Here is a 17,446-nt window from a genome sequence, read left to right on the forward strand (position 1 = left end):
TTTTGTCGGCACCTGCTATGTTGCAGATATAGATGACCCACACTGAACTGTCCCACCAAACTCAAAGACAGGGGGACGCTACCATCGTTCAACTATATGGTTTCCAACATGGCAAAAAGCGATATCGGTATAGTTCCAAAATACTGAACTGTCCTATGCATGACATTGACAGCGGGGCGCCACCGTCAATACCGGATCGCTGGTTCCGATTTTTGCCATGTTGGAAACCATATAGTTGAACGACGGTAGCGCCCCCCTGTCATTGAGTTTGGTGGGACAGTTCAGCGTGGGTCATCTATAGGTCATGGATAGGACAGTTGTATTTTGGAACTATAGTTTATCTGACAGAATGTCACATATTTGATAAAGGTCTAGCGCTTAACTCAGTCAGTGCCTGAGGTATGGGAGGGGAGGGGTTATAATGACATATTAAGACGTAACAGAATATACATAAGTTGCATCAAACACACAACACACAATAATATTATTAGGTAGGTACTTAACTAATAAAAACTAAAAAGCACTTTTGTTTCATTAAAATTTTGTTTTATTTTTTATACTTTTAATCTAGCCTAAGTTTTTCATTTTCTAATCATAATTTCGTTAATCGTCTCTTACTACCGTGCTTTTACACACTGTTTCTATTCTGCTATGGCGCGGTCTTTATCCATTTCATTTGGACTGAAATCCACTGGCTTTTCCAACTTGCCTACAAAATGTATAGCTATAATAAATTAATGGTAAAACCCTAAGCCTACGCGTAAAAACCACCGACTTTTAGTCGGCCGATAGTTGGGCCTGATTTTAATTTGTAAAGAATCGGCCGATACCAAATCCAAGCGCACGGGCGCGAACGTACAGGGCAAACAGCGCGGATTGCCATAAAAAAAAAATGACAGATTGACAGACAGCTGAGACAGCTGTTCGTGTTGTCAGATTTGACGTTTTATTTGGCGACGTCTATTTTTTTGTTTGTGTCTGCTTTCTTCAGCAAAATAATTTTGTTACTTCATACGACTGCACATTTTTACCAAAACACGTGCTATTTTTCAATATCGACTCTGTTACATAAAAATAGATAACGTGTCCAGTAATCAGTGAATACATAACCTGTAAACAAAAAACAAATTGCAAAAAAAATGGTGCTGCCTTCAGAAATGGTAATAAAGCAGGAAAAAGAGGAGCATAACCCTGCAGATTATTTGAGCCCAGACTTCGAAGTTACAGTAAAAGTTGAAGTGGAAAGCTCTCAAATCAGGGAATATGAAGTTAAAACTGAATTTATAGGTGATGAAAACACTGAGGTTTTTGAGTCTGAGGAGGTAGAATTCGATGGCGTTGAGTATGAAGATTTGATACAGTACACACGGGTTACGTGTGCGATTTGTAATGAGGAGTTTTGTGAAAGGTTAGTACTAATAAAGTTTTTAAAACTTAGTTGAGAAGCTGACAAAGCTGACTTAGTTTCTTCCGCCTCAGCACCAGCCAATATCTTGTGTCAGAGTGGTGGTAGGGCAAGCTATATAATTTAAGATGTGTAGTGTCCAGTGTTACCTTGTTAAGCTCCTCTGGACTCATTTTTATCAAAATAAAATACAAGATTGTTTTGTTCTTCTCTTGTTATAATTTATTCTGTACTCATTGTGAATTATTATTCTGCTTTAAATGTTGAGTCAAAAAAAGTAATAAGGTAACAGTAAAACTTACACAAAATTTCTTTTTCAGGTATTCACTACTGCGGCACAATTTGAAACATTTAAGACTCCTAATTGAACCATTGGGAACAATAATTCAGAAAGATAATAATAACGTCCCAATTAAAAGAAAGAAGTCACTGGTAACGAAAGAACTGCATGAGTGTAAAATATGTGGCAAAATCCAAACGTACAAAACTTGGCATTCCCACATGAAAGAGGTTCATGGTACGGAGGAATACGAGTGCAGCGTTTGCTCTGCTGTGTTCAAATGTGCGAGGTACGCACGTAAGCACATCTACAGTATACATATGAACAAGAAATTCAAAGGCAGTCGGCAAATAGAAGGAGTTGAAGTAAAATGTACCTTATGTCCTGCTATACTTAAGAGTAAATATGCATTATCAACGCACATGAGAAACTGTCACAGTGAGAAAGCTCAATGTGAAATCTGCCAGTCTGTGTTGAAAAGTCGGTCGTATTTGCTGATTCATATGAACAGAGTACATTACAACGATGGCAAAGAGCACAAATGTCACTGCGGAAAGAAGTTTCGGTCGCCGAGATATTTGAAAATACACATGAAAAATTCCAAACATGCAAGGAGATGAGATTGGTGGATCGTTTTTATTTTCAATATTATTTGAAACCAAAATTGTGAAGTGCTCTTATACAAAAAGTTTAAAAACTTTTTGTATAAGAGCACTTCACAAGCATACATATTACTCCAGCAGCATGTATGGATAATTTCTGGGCAATTACCTTTTAAATTGCTCATTAAAAATATTATTTACGTTGTTAACTGTGGCAGGTTCCTGAGTTACAAACGATCTTTTTTCCTATTTTAAGTTAATCTTGTCAAGTATTAATATTTGAAGCAAGTATTTGTTATTAGAATAACAGTTTTTGTTAATTACTTCTAAGACTCGTTAACTCTATAAATAAAAAGTTTTACTATCGTCTTCTTTCTTTAAATTTTTAAAATCCTGTAACTATTTCTAATCTGTGTATTGTTAAACAATAATGATTTCCTGTATTTTACAAGGGTCGGTATAAATAAGTACACATTTAAATTCTAAACTATTTAACGTTTAATTTTATAAATATCTAACTAAAGCTAAGTATATTACTTGTAGTGAACTACACCATTCTTCTCTAATATTAATTTCACAAATAAATGTTACAATTTACAGTAAAAGTACACTGTGTACTATTCTTTCTTAGTTTTAAATCCATAACAATATTAAGAAAAAGCTGACAAAGTTTTTAATGTACAAACAACAGAAAGTCAACCTTACATCTTATACAATAGGTGCTATTTGCAATAAAAATCAATATTTTAATTTGTTTTCAAGTAAAAGGCATGAAATGCATATTATAGGGAATATCTAGTAACATTCTAGCAAATAGGATTGTTATTAAAACCTTAATCAGACAAGAAAGTTCACATTTTTCATTATTTTTGGGCCTAATTCAAGGTAATAATGATCAAAGTAATGTTTCTATATTACCATTGACTGGTAGAGGGCTTATGGTGTCAACTATTTGAGGAACGTTATTTCCCACCAAATATCTGCCTCATAAAAATAGCTTTATGTCATTCAGCGGTTTTGACGTCACCCTCATTCAGCTTCTGCTGCTCAAACATAAGCCTCAACTGTTCGGTAGCGGACAACGGTAATCTGTCATTTGCACCGTACTTAGGGTCTGGTAATACTGCGGTGTTGAGCTCTGGGTTTTTAAACGTAAAGGGAGTCCAGGGACCCTGTATGGAAGGATGGTCCGTGTACTGGTATTTCCGAAGTCTGGTGGAAGCGATGTCGCCTTGTTGGGTACGGAGTACTTCAATCCATTTCGTGATTTCGGACTGTGTTTTGTTGGCTAAGTTCATCCATACTCGGTCTCCGTTCACTGAAAAGATTTTGATATTTTTGTATTCGAGAAATATATGCCTTCTACCAAAAAAGTTATTGAAATTACTTCAGAATTTATGGATTTGGCTTCATTTTGTCACGCACTTGAAATATTGAAAAAAGTTCAAGAATGAGAAAATTATTCTAAAACTTACAATATTCGGCCACGGCCACTGGGCCACGGTGTCTTCTAGGCTTCAGATACACAACTACACCTGGGTTTTGTTTGGCAAAGTCGACTAAATCTTGTTCGATAAAATCCCTAAAAAATATTTTAATTTTATTACTTTTTTACGTAATTTTTATTGTGTGTATTTAAAGCAGTAATAAACAGTGAAATATAATGTTAATGTAAGTAGTCTGCTGATAAATAATACAAAAAAATCACTGTTTATGTAACAAAATAGGTTACCTACCTCAAGCCTCTGCAAGATCCGTGAGTTTTACAGAATTTGAGCACGATTCTCTGCAGTTGACACACATATCGGCCAACCCCGTTTTGTAGCGGAGCCCTGACAAATCCTGACTTCAGGAATAAGTGGTTATTGGACATTTTATTGAACTATTTTCAATTAATTTGCTGCTTTTTTGAGGTTAGAATTTTCAGTACATGAAGTATGTCAAAACTGTCAATTTGACGTTTCGTTTGACATTTACGTTCCATTTTTCGTTTGATAATTTCAGGCATGAAGCACTCGTCCATTAGGTCACTCAAATGGATTTTTTTGTGGCGTACACTTTCAAATATTATTAAGAAATGTTGTATGTAATGTTACTATATTGTAGGTAACAAAATATGATTTTATAACAAAATAATTTAAAACACTTCAGAGCACTGAGGGCCAAAACCGGAAGCAGGGGTTCCCAAACTCGTCTACTGCCTAATCTTGCGCCCCCATTTGTAGTTGAAGGTCGAGAGCTAAGGCCTTAAGTCTTATTAGTAGATGAAATTACAAATCGCCTCTCAAGCCCCTGCAGCGCCACAGTCATCGTTTTGTACATGACCATTCACCAGCTAGGGGTTGTCGAATCTCTTATGAAAAATTGTTATAACTCCTTGTAAAATAAAAAAAGCTTTTTTTATTTATATATTTTTATTACAAAAGGTAAATAATATTTACATAGCGGACGAGTAAATACAACTTTAACTTAATATTACTTCGTAACTAATTAAATAAATTGCACAGTTTTTCTTTGCACATTCCCTCTTACCAGCATATTCAGTTACCACAAGGAAAAGAGAATTTTAATTAAAATTATAGCCTCATAAAAAGCCCATTACGGCTATAAAAAAGGATGATTTTCGAAAATATTCTTAACTTAAAGCACCTAGTAAGTATTTCAACAGCTGAAATTAAAATATAATATTAGGCATTTTATCTAGATGTGGTATCGAAGCCAAGGTAGTCCACAGCTGGACGTAGGCCTCATCCAAGGAGCGCCGGAACACGTTTAACAAAGGACTTAATTAATAATAATATCTTCTAAATAGGATATTTGTAAGATATTAATGAGATGTTAAAAATATAATTTAACTTCCTAGTTGACAAAAAATATTGCACATTACAAAAGTATTGAGATTTGAGATAAGTAGGCCTACTAACTTTTACTTTTTGAAATATAACTTAAATATTATTTGATACTTAAAAATATTTAAAAAGCATAATAATATCGCATGAATAGGTAAGCACTTTCATCTAATAATACAATCTAGGTAGCAAAAACTATTGAAAATCTATGATTTTTGTGTTCACAAAATTCATACATTTTGGAAATAGCTTTACAATTTTGGCATAATATTTTTTAAAATATAAGTCTTCTATAAGTTTTTTAACAAACGGAAAACTCAGAACATTAGTACCACAGTCTGTATAATTTAAATTATTGAGTAGATATTGGACACCTTTACTAATAATTCAAAAGTTAATAATTTTCTAAATTATTATCATTCTCGCGTTATAAAAAGTGGGTCAATTGACTAGGGGTGTAACCATATGTAACTGTTGTGTTGTCACATCCATCTTTAGTCAACTGACATACTTATTTTTAATGAGATAAACATTTATTTTGCACAAGTTACCCTGGAATTGAAGGCGAAAAATGTCAGCTACTCAATAATTTGCTACAGTAAAATATTGCACATTAACAAATACTTAAAATACCCTTTACACTTCGTTATAACTTACATCTAAACGTGAATAAACAAAGAGTATCAAGTATCAACCAAACCTATTAACACTATAGTCTAGAGGTGTACAATCTATAGTAACAGTTAATCTGCCTTGAACATTTAAAACAAAGTCTATTTTATCAACATTAAATTACCACGATCATTTTTGGTAACGACAAAAATGAGATTTTGTATTTAGAACTGCTCAACCTCGAAAGGCGCTTTTAAAACAGAGCCCAAAACTACGTAAGATTCTATGTACAAAACATCGTGTCTCTCTTTATATCTCTTATTCACCGAGATTCTAGTTGAGTTTCTGCCTACCTACAGTTAGTTTTGTGCTATCTTCGAGTGAAGAATGTGCCTACCGTCAATTTTCTCCAAGTGAGCACAAAAGGGCTGATCAAGCATTGATTAAAATCAATTATGTGCCCTTTTGAAATTTAATTGATAATAATATAATAAGTTCGTATTATCAGTCGAGCGTCAGAGGGATTAGATTCATAATAAATATTGCTTCAAAGTTTTCACCAACTTGTAGTGCTTGTTATTTACGTGTATAATATTATTCTAAATTGATTATAGCGGAGTCTCTTACATAATCTATTGCTTTCTCACCACCACATATTGTGCTTAATATTTACAATACCTAAGTACTTTTTACTATTGTCAGGATGTAGCCCAAGTAGTGTTTGTATAAAACTGAACACAACATTTATATCCGTTATTTGGTGCTTTCGGCAGCAGTTCTAGTTCTGTTCCTTAACTTTTGTAAGATCAGAGTTTAAGGAAATTGTTATTCACCTGCTTTGGCAACTTTTGTTGTCGTATTAAATATTTAATCGCAATTAAAAAATAAAAGCTAAGCTTTAAATATTTATTAACAGTTTCAGCTTGAGCTCGAAGCATCATCATTTATTACAACGTTTACAACCCAATCAAGTTAACTGCGCACCTCGCTGGAACGCGACTCTCCCTCGCACTCACCTCCTTGCTTTCGCTCCATCCGTACAGCGTCGATGTGACGTCACGGCTGCCAGGTGCGCAGTTAATACGACCGAGTTGTATAGATCGTCATCAACGAAGACGCGCCCCACCAATTTTTGGTCTCGGTCGCGCGGGGTGCGGGGAGTTGAATCTGAGCAATCCGAGCGACATTATTGTAGTGTGCGTGTGCACTCATTGATAATTTAGCGTGTACCAATAACACTCAAACATTAGCGGAAGAATGGTGGGGCGCGTCTTCGTGGATGAAACGATCTATAAGTTACAAGTTAAGTTACAACTTGTAACTAAAATTATATCAATCTTTTTTCCCTTCCAACTGTTTTATTCTAACTGGGACTTGGACGGCAGGGAGGTCAACGCTCTTGGATCGTTGGCGGCCATTGCAGTCGTCAGCTCGCTTCAGGAGCGGCAACTCCATGGTGGGGCGTTTTCGCGCCAATTCGGGCGTTCGAAAACCGCCTGGAATTTGATTGGTTAGAATTTGTTTTTTTAATGTAAGGCATTAAAAAGGCAAAGGCATAAAAAACGCGGGAGTTTTATTAATTTAGAAGTTTTATAGCTAAGGTATAAAACGTGTCATAATATAAAACATGTGAGAATTTTATGCTAGGATAACATTAATTGGGTTCATACACAAATATGTAAATACAAAATATAAAAAAAAGTTAAAACTCCCTTTTTAGGTTAGAAAAAGAAAGTAATTTGTAACAAATTAATCTCAAAAGCATAAAATATTAACAGAATATCAGTTAAAAAGATGTTAAAATGGTTATTTACAATGTATTAGAGTACCTAGGTATATGTACACTAGGGTGTCCCAGAAATGGCTGAAAAAAAATTTTTTTTAGATATTGAAATGCATACCCTCTATTTCTTTTAGTACTACTCAGACATAGTTAAATACAAAATTTCATCTTCCTACGTCAACATTAACCCGTGCCGACTGAGCTCTGAAGATTTTGAAAAATGCTGGTTTTATCCCTTTGGTTATGTAGCTTAATCAATTAAAATATTTAAATTTTATAAAATATTTATATAAAGAAGATATCAGACAATATATTTCCCCCCTTGGGTCCCTTTTTTACATTCTGGATACAGATTTCCATGCTCCTGAATATTGGCCTGATTTTTGCTACACTGTGCGTAGCAAAAATAGCTTTTTCTCTTCCTTTGCAGTGATCAAACAATGAAAATCTTGCATAAGCTTTATAGCTCTCTCAGCTGTATCATTAACTACCCTTAAAGAAAGCACTTTTTTGCTTTTAAATAGGCAACATCTTCATCTCATTTAGAAATGGGTCTCAGGGGAAAATTCTTATCAATTTTCAATGGGAAAAATAAATGTATAGTCTTGACAGACACTAAATCACTCAATGGGTTTCCAGCAACAATAAATAAGGCAGTATTATTATCAATTCATTAAAAACATGATAAAAAAAATAGTACTAGTCCTATTTACCATAGAAATAATCATACCTTCTTCAGATGGAATGTATGTCTTCCCAGAATCATACATACTCTCTCTTTGTACTTTTACTACAGTATTGACGGTGTTTGTTCATTACCTTCATCATCATAGAGTGATAAAACGGCAATTTCTTCTGACATGAAGTAACAAAGATGTTGACTAAACTTGCTCAAGGCTGCTTTGGAAATCAATTTGTCAACACTCTCATATACCTTTTGGAAAGTGGATGTCAAGAGTTCCTTAAGGCTTTCATCAGAGCTGGTAAGTTGGTCGTGATAATTAATTGAGAACAAATGACAATACCGCGAATACGCACCGCTACTGCCGTGCAACATGTTTCGATGCAAGTCGGCACGGGTTATCGTACTCCAAATAAAGTAAAAATTTATTTCCGAGTGTTTTAGAGGCAAACAAACAAAACTAAGACCTATGCGTTACAAATTTAAAACTTTGAAAATTACGGGACACCCTAATGTACACCTACTGAGAACTAAGAAGAATTTTTAGTTTTGGAAAAGAAAAAAATGAATTTGTTATGTGACAGCTTGACGCCTTCGTGACGCCAGATTTAAAAAAAAATTGCAAATATACAAACTTTTTATGGCACTGGCAACTTATTTTTTTATGGCACTGGCAACGCTTTTGCAAGTCATAGCAAAAAAAAAAACTTTTTACCCCGCCTTTTTTGGCAGAAGTTCTACAAAATAAAGAAAAATCAATAAAAATACCTATTAGAAGTTTTGTTCAGTAAGGTAGGTACAAAAATGCACGGTACACATACGTATTGCTATAAAAACACGTTATTAAAATTAAAAATTGTTAAAAAACACAACACATTTGTGTATTTTGTATAGTTAGGGTTTATAATATTATGTAAATTCTCAAATCTTTAGGGAAAGGACTTTACTTGGGTACACACAGGTACATCACAAGGACCAGGCGATTTTAAGTAGGTACCTAAATGTAGTTACAACATGGATTACACAACATATAGAATTACATAAATAATTATGTTTAAAAAACCGGTTCAGGCGGTGTAAATAGATAAAAAATCAAGGAAAATAAAAAGTGTAGCGAGTTCCAAAAATGTAGAATCTTCCTAAAGTTATTTAATTTAATTTCAACATTTTTGTAACTCGCAAATTTTTCTGGCTTCATTTTGATCATAAAACTTAATTTTCTCCATTTTATTAAAGAGTCTTAACGTCTCTTGAGATCTCTCCTAAAATTAAATTGATAAAATATTTTGCTAGATTCAATGGAGGCATTGTAAATCAGAATAAAAATGGCTAAAAATCAAAATATTCTTGATTTACGGTCACCAGTTGGCGCCACTACCTTACTTGACAGTGGCGCAAATTGGCGCCAAAAAAGTGACTATAAAACCCCTGGCAGCCATTTTTTATTTTTCTATTTCTACCTCATCGAATCCATCAAGGCAAAGGCGTCAAGCTTGCAGTGCTCACCTAGCTAGCGACAGCGAACAGCGCTCACATACCCTTCCGGCGCTCGTCGTCTAATATGTGCTCGCAGCCGTCCGCTCGCGTGCGCGCGCCGAGCTTCGGCGAACTGTGGCGAACAGACAAGTTACAAAATAGAATTTGGTGAATAGAAACAGTTTCCCAAGGCGAACGCACTTTCATTTTTTAACATGCCAGTGTGCAAGTTACTGGTATGAAAGTACCAGGAAAGCTTGAAGGTGTTTTTGAGACGTCAAATGTCAACGAGACTTCAAATTTCTTTCAGAAAACTTTAAATTCCACTGTCCACCGTGTCTCTTTAAACACTCGACATTGGCGAAACCAGTGTGCTTTAAATACGCACCATTCAAGCCATTAAACAGAATAATAATGCAGATGCTCACGTCATAATAAGTCACCGCTCCCGTGCCGCTGACTGGGTTAAAAGCTTAAAAGTGCTAAAGCCCAGTCTGGGCTGGGAGCACGTAGAATTTTGTTCAATGACCCCAAGCTACCCATCCTTATCGCTCGCGCGTAATTATTATTGCTGTCGCGACTGTGCGACAGAGGCGCCCGCAGTGAGCGTGCGAGCGCGACAGCAACATATTAATTACACGTGAGTGGTAAGGATGGTTAGCTTGGGGTCATTGGACAAAATTCTACGTGCTCGCAGACCAGACTATAGACGTATTAAACCCCTCTTACCTCTGTTCTACCAGTATCTTAGTGAGCCTGGCGACCTCTGCCCTCAGTTGGTGCAGCTCTTTGTCCCTGTTCTTCATCTCTTGCTCGGCGCTGCGCTCGCGAGCTTGCAGCCTCGCTCGGATGTCGTCGAAACTGTGGGGGACATGTTTTATGGTCAATAAAAGACGTAAAAGGTATAGTTTCTACAAATAGGCTTTTATAAAGCGCTTTTACATGTCCTAGTATAACTTTAACAATAAGCTGCCACTACTTCGGCAGAACAAGTAAGTGGCCCAGTGTTGCTCTCGGGAGTAAAACAAAATTAAACTCAAGTTATCGCTCCAGTATTAATATTGCTTATTCTTATAATAATGGTGAAATTCAATTCTGATTTATAGATTTTAAAAGTTTTATTCCCCTATAAATAAATAAATTTTCGACATCAAAATAATAGGAATCGACAGAAAAAAAATCATCATCATCATCATCATGTCTCCACTGCAGGAACACGCACCTCTCTAGGTAATTCACCAGAAGCAAATGGAAGATTTTTGGCCTAAACTCCTCACGCTGGCCAGTCGGGTTGGGGCTTGGGGAGGCCTGAAGTTCGCATAATATTTCTCCCATTAGCGCCATTACGCCTTGATGACTGATAATGACTATTAATTTGAAATAAAATACAATAGATAGAATACTTACAGTTTCCTCAGGCATGCACACTTTCTCGTCAAATGCTCAATTTGGTCCTTCGAAGATCGCTCCACCTGCTTGATCTTCGTCGCATCTTCCGCTCTCTTCTCACGTAGCTCCTTCTCTCTCGCCAGGGCCTCTCTATCGTTAGTAGGGTTCAGGAAAATTTGGACAAAAGTTAGAATAAAAATAAAATAAAAGGGGAAAATAATAAATAAGCTGTGGTGTATTGCTGTAAGTCAGCGGTATTCAATCTATGATCGCCCATCATCATCAAATCGTTTAAACCACATGGCTAAAACACATTTAGGTATGACCAAACGAAAAAGATTGAGTATCGCTGACAAGCTATATTTTAATGCTTTGGTCAATTTGTTTTGTGTATCTGTAGCACGTCTGTAGTGTCTCAATAAACTGGAAGTCAAGTCGTGATTAAAAATAGCGGGAAAACTTTTTCTTTTTCAAAAAACTTGACCAGAAATTCAGAAAAAAAGTTTATTTAAATCCATTTAATTCACACGCATTAAATATAAAATTACAAAATATTAAATTCTTAACAATAGAATGTTAAAATCACAATGAAATACTTGAGCAATTTAGAAATACATAGAAATGATGAACGATTGCCGATGTTTGTTCTAAACTAACATAAAAATGATTCGATTTACTAAAAAACTAAAATATAATATTTATGTAATGATGACTAGAAAATAGTGTATAATTATTAACAAATAGCTATGTCCAATGGCAGTATTTAAATTATGGGATAAATTATTATTTATTAGTAAGCATAGTTCGGCCGAGCAGCATTTTGATAGCATGAAAAAATATATAAAAGTATTACGTTTTAAAAACCTTCTAAAATAGGTAATAAAGCATGGTCTTCATTAGGTTGCAAATATTAAACAAGCTTAGTCTGTTGAGATGACGCGCGCGGAATCAAAACGAATTGTATTCGAGCGAGCATTCGATTTTCTGACCTTGTGGACCATATAAGTAAAGCAGGGATATGCTAATAAAAACTGTAAATACAAAATACAATATTCATGATACATGAGAAGTTGAGTTAAGGCTCTGGTTCTCGTAGCTTGACTGTGCTAAAGTGTAATCTGACATCAAACACTTAATGGTCCTTCGAGCCGGATGTTTTAATTGCTGATTTTTAATCTAACTGTGCAACTGCAGGTCAACAATCTATGCATACGAAACATAAAACAATAAGTAGGTACAATGTTCGTTTAAATGAATGCTTCTTGGTTATGAAATACGTTAATCAAAAAAACACTGCTCGTCCGAATTAAGCCTTCTTCCTATTCTGCAGTATTTGTAAATAGAAGCCGAAAGCGAGCGAGAGGAGGAACGTTGCTAGAGCGAGACGCAACGAGCCGGTCAGTGCGCCCACGCCGCTCGCTGCGATCACCGCCCCGACGGTACTGGCGGATGAGCTGTCAAATATTACCATTTTTGAAGAGACAACACTCATGATGATTATAATACAAGGCGAAATCGTAGTTCCCGAAACCAACACATTGCCAGAAAAAAGAAGAAGCCATAGTCTTTGCAAAGAAGAAATAGACGACAGACACATCAAATTTTAGTTGAAACTCTTGCACACTCCCCATATTTATTCACTTCCATTTACATACTGATAGTTGACTATTTCAAGCACCAAATAACGCATAAAAATTTGCAATCTTCTGATACTGACTTTAAATTAAAATCTTGGAAATCTCTTCTAAAAACGATAATAACTTTTTCCATGTTAGCTGTCTTTTGTGAATTTAATAATGACGTTATATACGAAATGAAAATGTTATAATTACCTTTGACGTTTGACGAATTTATTCTATTTCAAATAGAATTAAGATAATTATTCACAAATTAATTGAAATAAATTCGCTTTGCTAACTTTATATACTTTCATATAAATAAATACTGCCTTTTGGACATAACGATTCATGGGAATGACGAAACTACATGATACTAATGAGACACAATGTTTTATGCAAATGATGAATAATGTGACAAGTAATGTGTGTTTAGTTACATTCTTGAAATAAAGACTGACCATAAAAACACCCACTATTGATATTATAATGATTTGATAAGATAAATTAAAATAAAAACGGATTTTAGTCTATTAAAATAAACATTTTTATAGTCAGACTTAATTTAGGGAATAAATTTCGACATGCATTGTTGGTAGCCTAATTTCGTCCAAAAGACAATATTTAAAAACTTAAAATTAGTACAATCTACTCAAAACAGTATTAGGTTTTGTATTAAGGACTAAATCTTGCTACCAATCATATTCATGTCATACTTAAACTACTTTTAAACGAGCATGGGTAAAGAACTATGAAATAGGTACTTATTATTTTTGTTCAAAGTTAAATATCTGATGCATAAAAAATGTTAAGAATGCTTTTTCGATGATTATTCTAATGCAGGTTTAACCACAAAAAATGATCATTTACAATGAGTTCAAGTCTAAAAAATCTTAGCTCTACGATATGAAATGGCATGTTACTGCAACGATTATGAAAATATTGTGATATCATCCATGTATAACGTATTTACAAGTTTTGTTATTAGTTAGAAAAATATCACTCACCTGAGTTCTTGTTCAGTAACAGCCAGAGTCCTGCCACAAGCCGCCGCTTTTACCGCTAGATGGTCGAAATCCACTGATTTTGATTGAACTTGTGCTTTCAATTCTGGGAAAAGGTATTTGACGATATTCCTTTATCGAGTCAGGTGAAATCACACCGTAAAAGGCACTTTTTTTTAATAACATCACTAATCGTTATTCAAACTATCATAAAATGCTTTTTTTTAATTCACATAACTCCTGGTAATTTTATCCATCGGTGCCAAAAGGAGGATCATGTTTTTACTTTACTTTTTTTGTACTTACCAGCAATTTCCTCTAGCAGTTCCTTTTCTCTCTTAACTCTCTCTTCTTCTCCTTCCTGTGTGCACTCTGTCTTCATACGCGCGAGGCAATTCTCCTTGTCAGTCATAAACTGTTCCCATTGGTCGTCTGTTTACAAAATAAAAAATAAGTCACATCTGCTCCCTCCTCCAGAGGGGTGTTATATGGTTTTGTTGATGAAAGACAAATAACACGGGGGCAAAGTAATAGAGGGCTGAGTGTGACATTACATAAATAAAGTCCTCATTAGTTAGCGCGTTTAAAAATATATGAAAATCTTCATTCTTGAACGTTTCCGCTAGGGACGCTGAACAATCCGTCATACATTTAATGCCATTTTTATACGCGCTCACTAGTGACCGCGTTTGATGTAAACTCACACTAAGCCCTCAGAAGCTTAAACAGAAATACACTGTAGTTACCCATTTCTTGTCTGTGTTGCTCTTTCAATTTGTTCACTTGTTCCATCCTCTCCGCAACGAGTTTCAGTCTAGTAGACTCTAGAAGTTGCTTAGCTTCATCTGCTGCAGCTGCTGCTTCTTCTTCTACTTCTCTTAGCTTCTCTGACCATTCTTCTATAAGTTGTTCTGGAATGACAAATGGAATACATAGTACAAGCTTTGCTTAGTTTGGGAGTTTTGGGACTAGATTACTTAGTGTAAAATGTGTAATGATTTTTAATATTTATTATTGTTGTGTTAATGTTTATTCCTATATGATTCCTTTAACCTTTAATAAGTTTTTAATTGTTTTGGGACTTAAAATTATTAAGGAATAAAGTTCAAAATGTTGCGGTAACTATATTCCCTATGCATCGTTAAGGACGCACTTTTCGTATACGAGGTTTTTAGACTTGAGTGATTTCTCAATAATTATTATGAGTTTGTTTTTTCATCACATTGCTTTAGCCTGCCATTTGCTAGCAAAACAAACCATTCTCCTTTTCAAATCTCTCGCTTATTTAGTTGAAAACATACCTTTTTCCTTCTCGAATCTCTCCGTCATCTGTTCCACTTTGTTAGCGTAAGTGATGTCAGCTTTGTCCAGCAGATGGCGTAGCTGCATGATGTCCCAATCAGCCTTGCTGTGCGCTTCTGCTATGGCCTTCTCGAATTGCGACTCCTTGCTGGCGAGCACTTCTTTTAGGTTTTCGAACTGGAAACGGAAGATGCCATAATTTATGTCTTTCGTCCGTATTCACAAACATTACTATGAGGTCTCACAGTGCGCGTGGACGCACAGGGTCACACCAATCACAGAGCTCAATTTCAATGTTGTGCGTTCGATTTGCTGCTTCACTTAAAAAAGCATCGTTTGTGAATATGAGCATTAAATTCGAACGTTTTTCTGAAATGAACAAAGAATTTTGACACAATTTATTTTTATTTTTTATTTAATTGGACCATAAAAGGTTTTCCACACTGGATGCGGTCTGCGGTCAGGTCTCAAGTGAACGCAACCTGCATTATGTATCAATCTCTATACATTTGGCTATGTTCAGCAGTGGACGTCCTGTGGCTGAAATGATGTTGATGAATATTGATACGTAATAAAATAAATATCCACTCACTCTAGTAGTAACCTCCCTCAGCTTTCTATCAGCGTTTCTCGCCTCCTGCTCGGCCTCTGCTCTAAGCTGCGCGAGCGCCGCGCGCGTTCGCTCCGCGTGCAAACGTTCGAGGTTCGCTCGCGACAACGCGGCGGACTGCGCATGCTCCGCTTTTAGCGCGTCTATCGCTTCTGAGTGGCGCTTTTCTAGCCTCTCTATTGTCTGTAATGGGAGAAAATTAGCTACATAATATTTACGTTATTAAAGACAGACAAGTGACCAAGGTATCTGATGACTATGAAGTACATAATAGGAATGGTTCGTATAGAAATATGGTGGTTGGATGACGGTCACTTGTTTTAGCATTTGACTGCCTGAATCCTTGTTTCCCACAGAGGAACTGTGGAAACCAAAGATTCCACAGTAGGTACCATAAGGTGGAGAAACATAGGTAGTTATCAGATCATTTATTTAGAGTCACATTTGCCTCTGGTAAATTAGAGCAGCAAGCGCAGCGTGGGACGTCCACCTACAAGGTGGACCGACGACATCATAAAGGTAGCAGGAAGGCGCTGGACGCAGGCTGCTACCAACCGGGCAACATGGAAAGCATTTGGGGAGGCCTATGTTCAGCAGTGGACGTCCTATGGCTGAGATGATGATAATGATGACTTGAGGCACTGAGTCATGCGCTAGACTTAAAGTTACTCGTGGGAACAATCCCTCACCTGCAAATGTCTTTCATCCTTATCCTTGCTAGTCCTCGCTTCCCTCTCTAGCAGTTCCTTCAGTCTATGCACCTCCAGCTTCAACGCCTCCTCCCTAGTTTCCACTCTCTGCAGTTGCAGCGTCAAGGCCTGAACTGATCTCTGCTGTTCTGTGGCTAATCCTCGTAGCTGTTGCAGCTCTGCTAGGTGGGTCGGCGATGGCGGCGCTGTTTTGAGCTGCTCCACTGTTTCTGATAGCTGGAAGAATAGAGATAGTTATTTGATAAGAATCAGGATAACTTTATGCCAAAAAGGCAAGGTCAAACGTACAATTTGATTTGACGGTCTCTGCACTAAGATAAGCTTGTATCGCACGGAACACACGTCACATTTGATGAGTTTTTTTTCTGTCTATATGGGGGTTGTTTACTTTAAGTCGTGTGTCCCACCCTAAACAAAGTGATTTTTATTTAAAGTATGATCGCAAAAATTACTAATAGTTCTGTTAACCGGGCGATATTATGGAAATCGTGTTCAGCAGTAGACGTCTAAGCTTAGAAAAAAAATGTTTGTGTTATGAGTCGGTTCAATAATCCAGTGGATGACGGGGATTGAACTAATGTCCCTGGGAAAGTCTGAATTCTAGTTTGTTCTGTTCGACTATTAAAACTGGAATTATTAGGCTTTCAATTTTGTAAAGTTTCTGCGATACTGCTCAGTAAAACGCTGACATTATAATATTATGTGGAAGTTTTTTCATAGCCATTAATATATTACGTAGGTACCTGTTTCTTCTCCTTCTCAGCTTCCCTTGCCTTCTTCTCGAGTTCCCGCATCTTCCACTCGCAGTCGGCGAGCATTCGCTCGGCGCGCGCGGCTGCCTGCGAACGCGCGGCCTCGTGCGCCGCTCGCCACTTCGCTGTATTCGCTTCTGCTGCTGCTAGTGCCTGGAAGAGAGAGGATGTTTTCTTAGATTGGGCAAAAATGTGTATACATTGTTGTTAATTAACACAGGAACCAATAGTTTCCTCATTTCCGACGTACAGTAGGTATAGGTACGAGTAGGTAAAGATATAGTACAAATTAACCAATTTGACAAGTATAAAGCTTGAATTCTCTAAAAACATTGAATTTTACAGGGTTTACGGATTGGCCCCCATGTTGGTCC

General features: G+C 36.2%; 1 protein-coding gene and 1 long non-coding RNA gene across 2 annotated transcripts; one reads left to right on the forward strand and one right to left on the reverse strand.

The window, feature by feature from the left end:
• Positions 1–945: 945 nt before the first annotated feature.
• Positions 946–2,656, forward strand: LOC135086157 (uncharacterized). The gene is made up of 2 exons (XR_010260311.1): positions 946–1,408; positions 1,726–2,656. It is a non-coding gene; the product is annotated as an uncharacterized LOC135086157 (long non-coding RNA).
• A 2,024-nt stretch (positions 2,657–4,680) lies between these two features.
• LOC135085937 (golgin subfamily A member 6-like protein 1) lies at positions 4,681–17,311 on the reverse strand. Its single transcript, XM_063980721.1, has 12 exons — positions 17,273–17,311; positions 17,064–17,225; positions 16,300–16,536; positions 15,593–15,793; positions 15,000–15,177; positions 14,445–14,609; positions 14,005–14,130; positions 13,702–13,804; positions 11,097–11,228; positions 10,419–10,550; positions 9,752–9,822; positions 4,681–7,244 (listed from the first exon to the last, which is right to left on the reverse strand). The coding sequence occupies exons 1-12, from the start codon at positions 17,309–17,311 to the stop codon at positions 7,081–7,083; spliced, it is 1,710 nt and encodes a 569-aa protein (XP_063836791.1). The 3' UTR covers positions 4,681–7,080.
• Between the last annotated feature and the right edge of the window lie 135 nt (positions 17,312–17,446).

The sequence above is a fragment of the Ostrinia nubilalis genome, chromosome 30 (genome assembly GCF_963855985.1).
Source record: "Ostrinia nubilalis chromosome 30, ilOstNubi1.1, whole genome shotgun sequence".
Taxonomy (NCBI): domain Eukaryota; kingdom Metazoa; phylum Arthropoda; class Insecta; order Lepidoptera; family Crambidae; genus Ostrinia; species Ostrinia nubilalis.

Bases quoted from the DNA above. Each gene is read 5' to 3' on its own strand.
- LOC135085937 (XM_063980721.1), bottom strand. From the start codon at position 17,311: ATGAGGAAACTATTGGTTCCTGTGTTAATTAACAACAAT. The intron at 15,794-16,299 runs GTGAGGGATTGT...CTCCCATTACAG, and splicing joins AGGATGAAAGACATTTGCAG to ACAATAGAGAGGCTAGAAAA. The intron at 7,245-9,751 runs GTATGTGAGCGC...ATCAAATTCCAG, and splicing joins AGACGACGAGCGCCGGAAGG to GCGGTTTTCGAACGCCCGAA.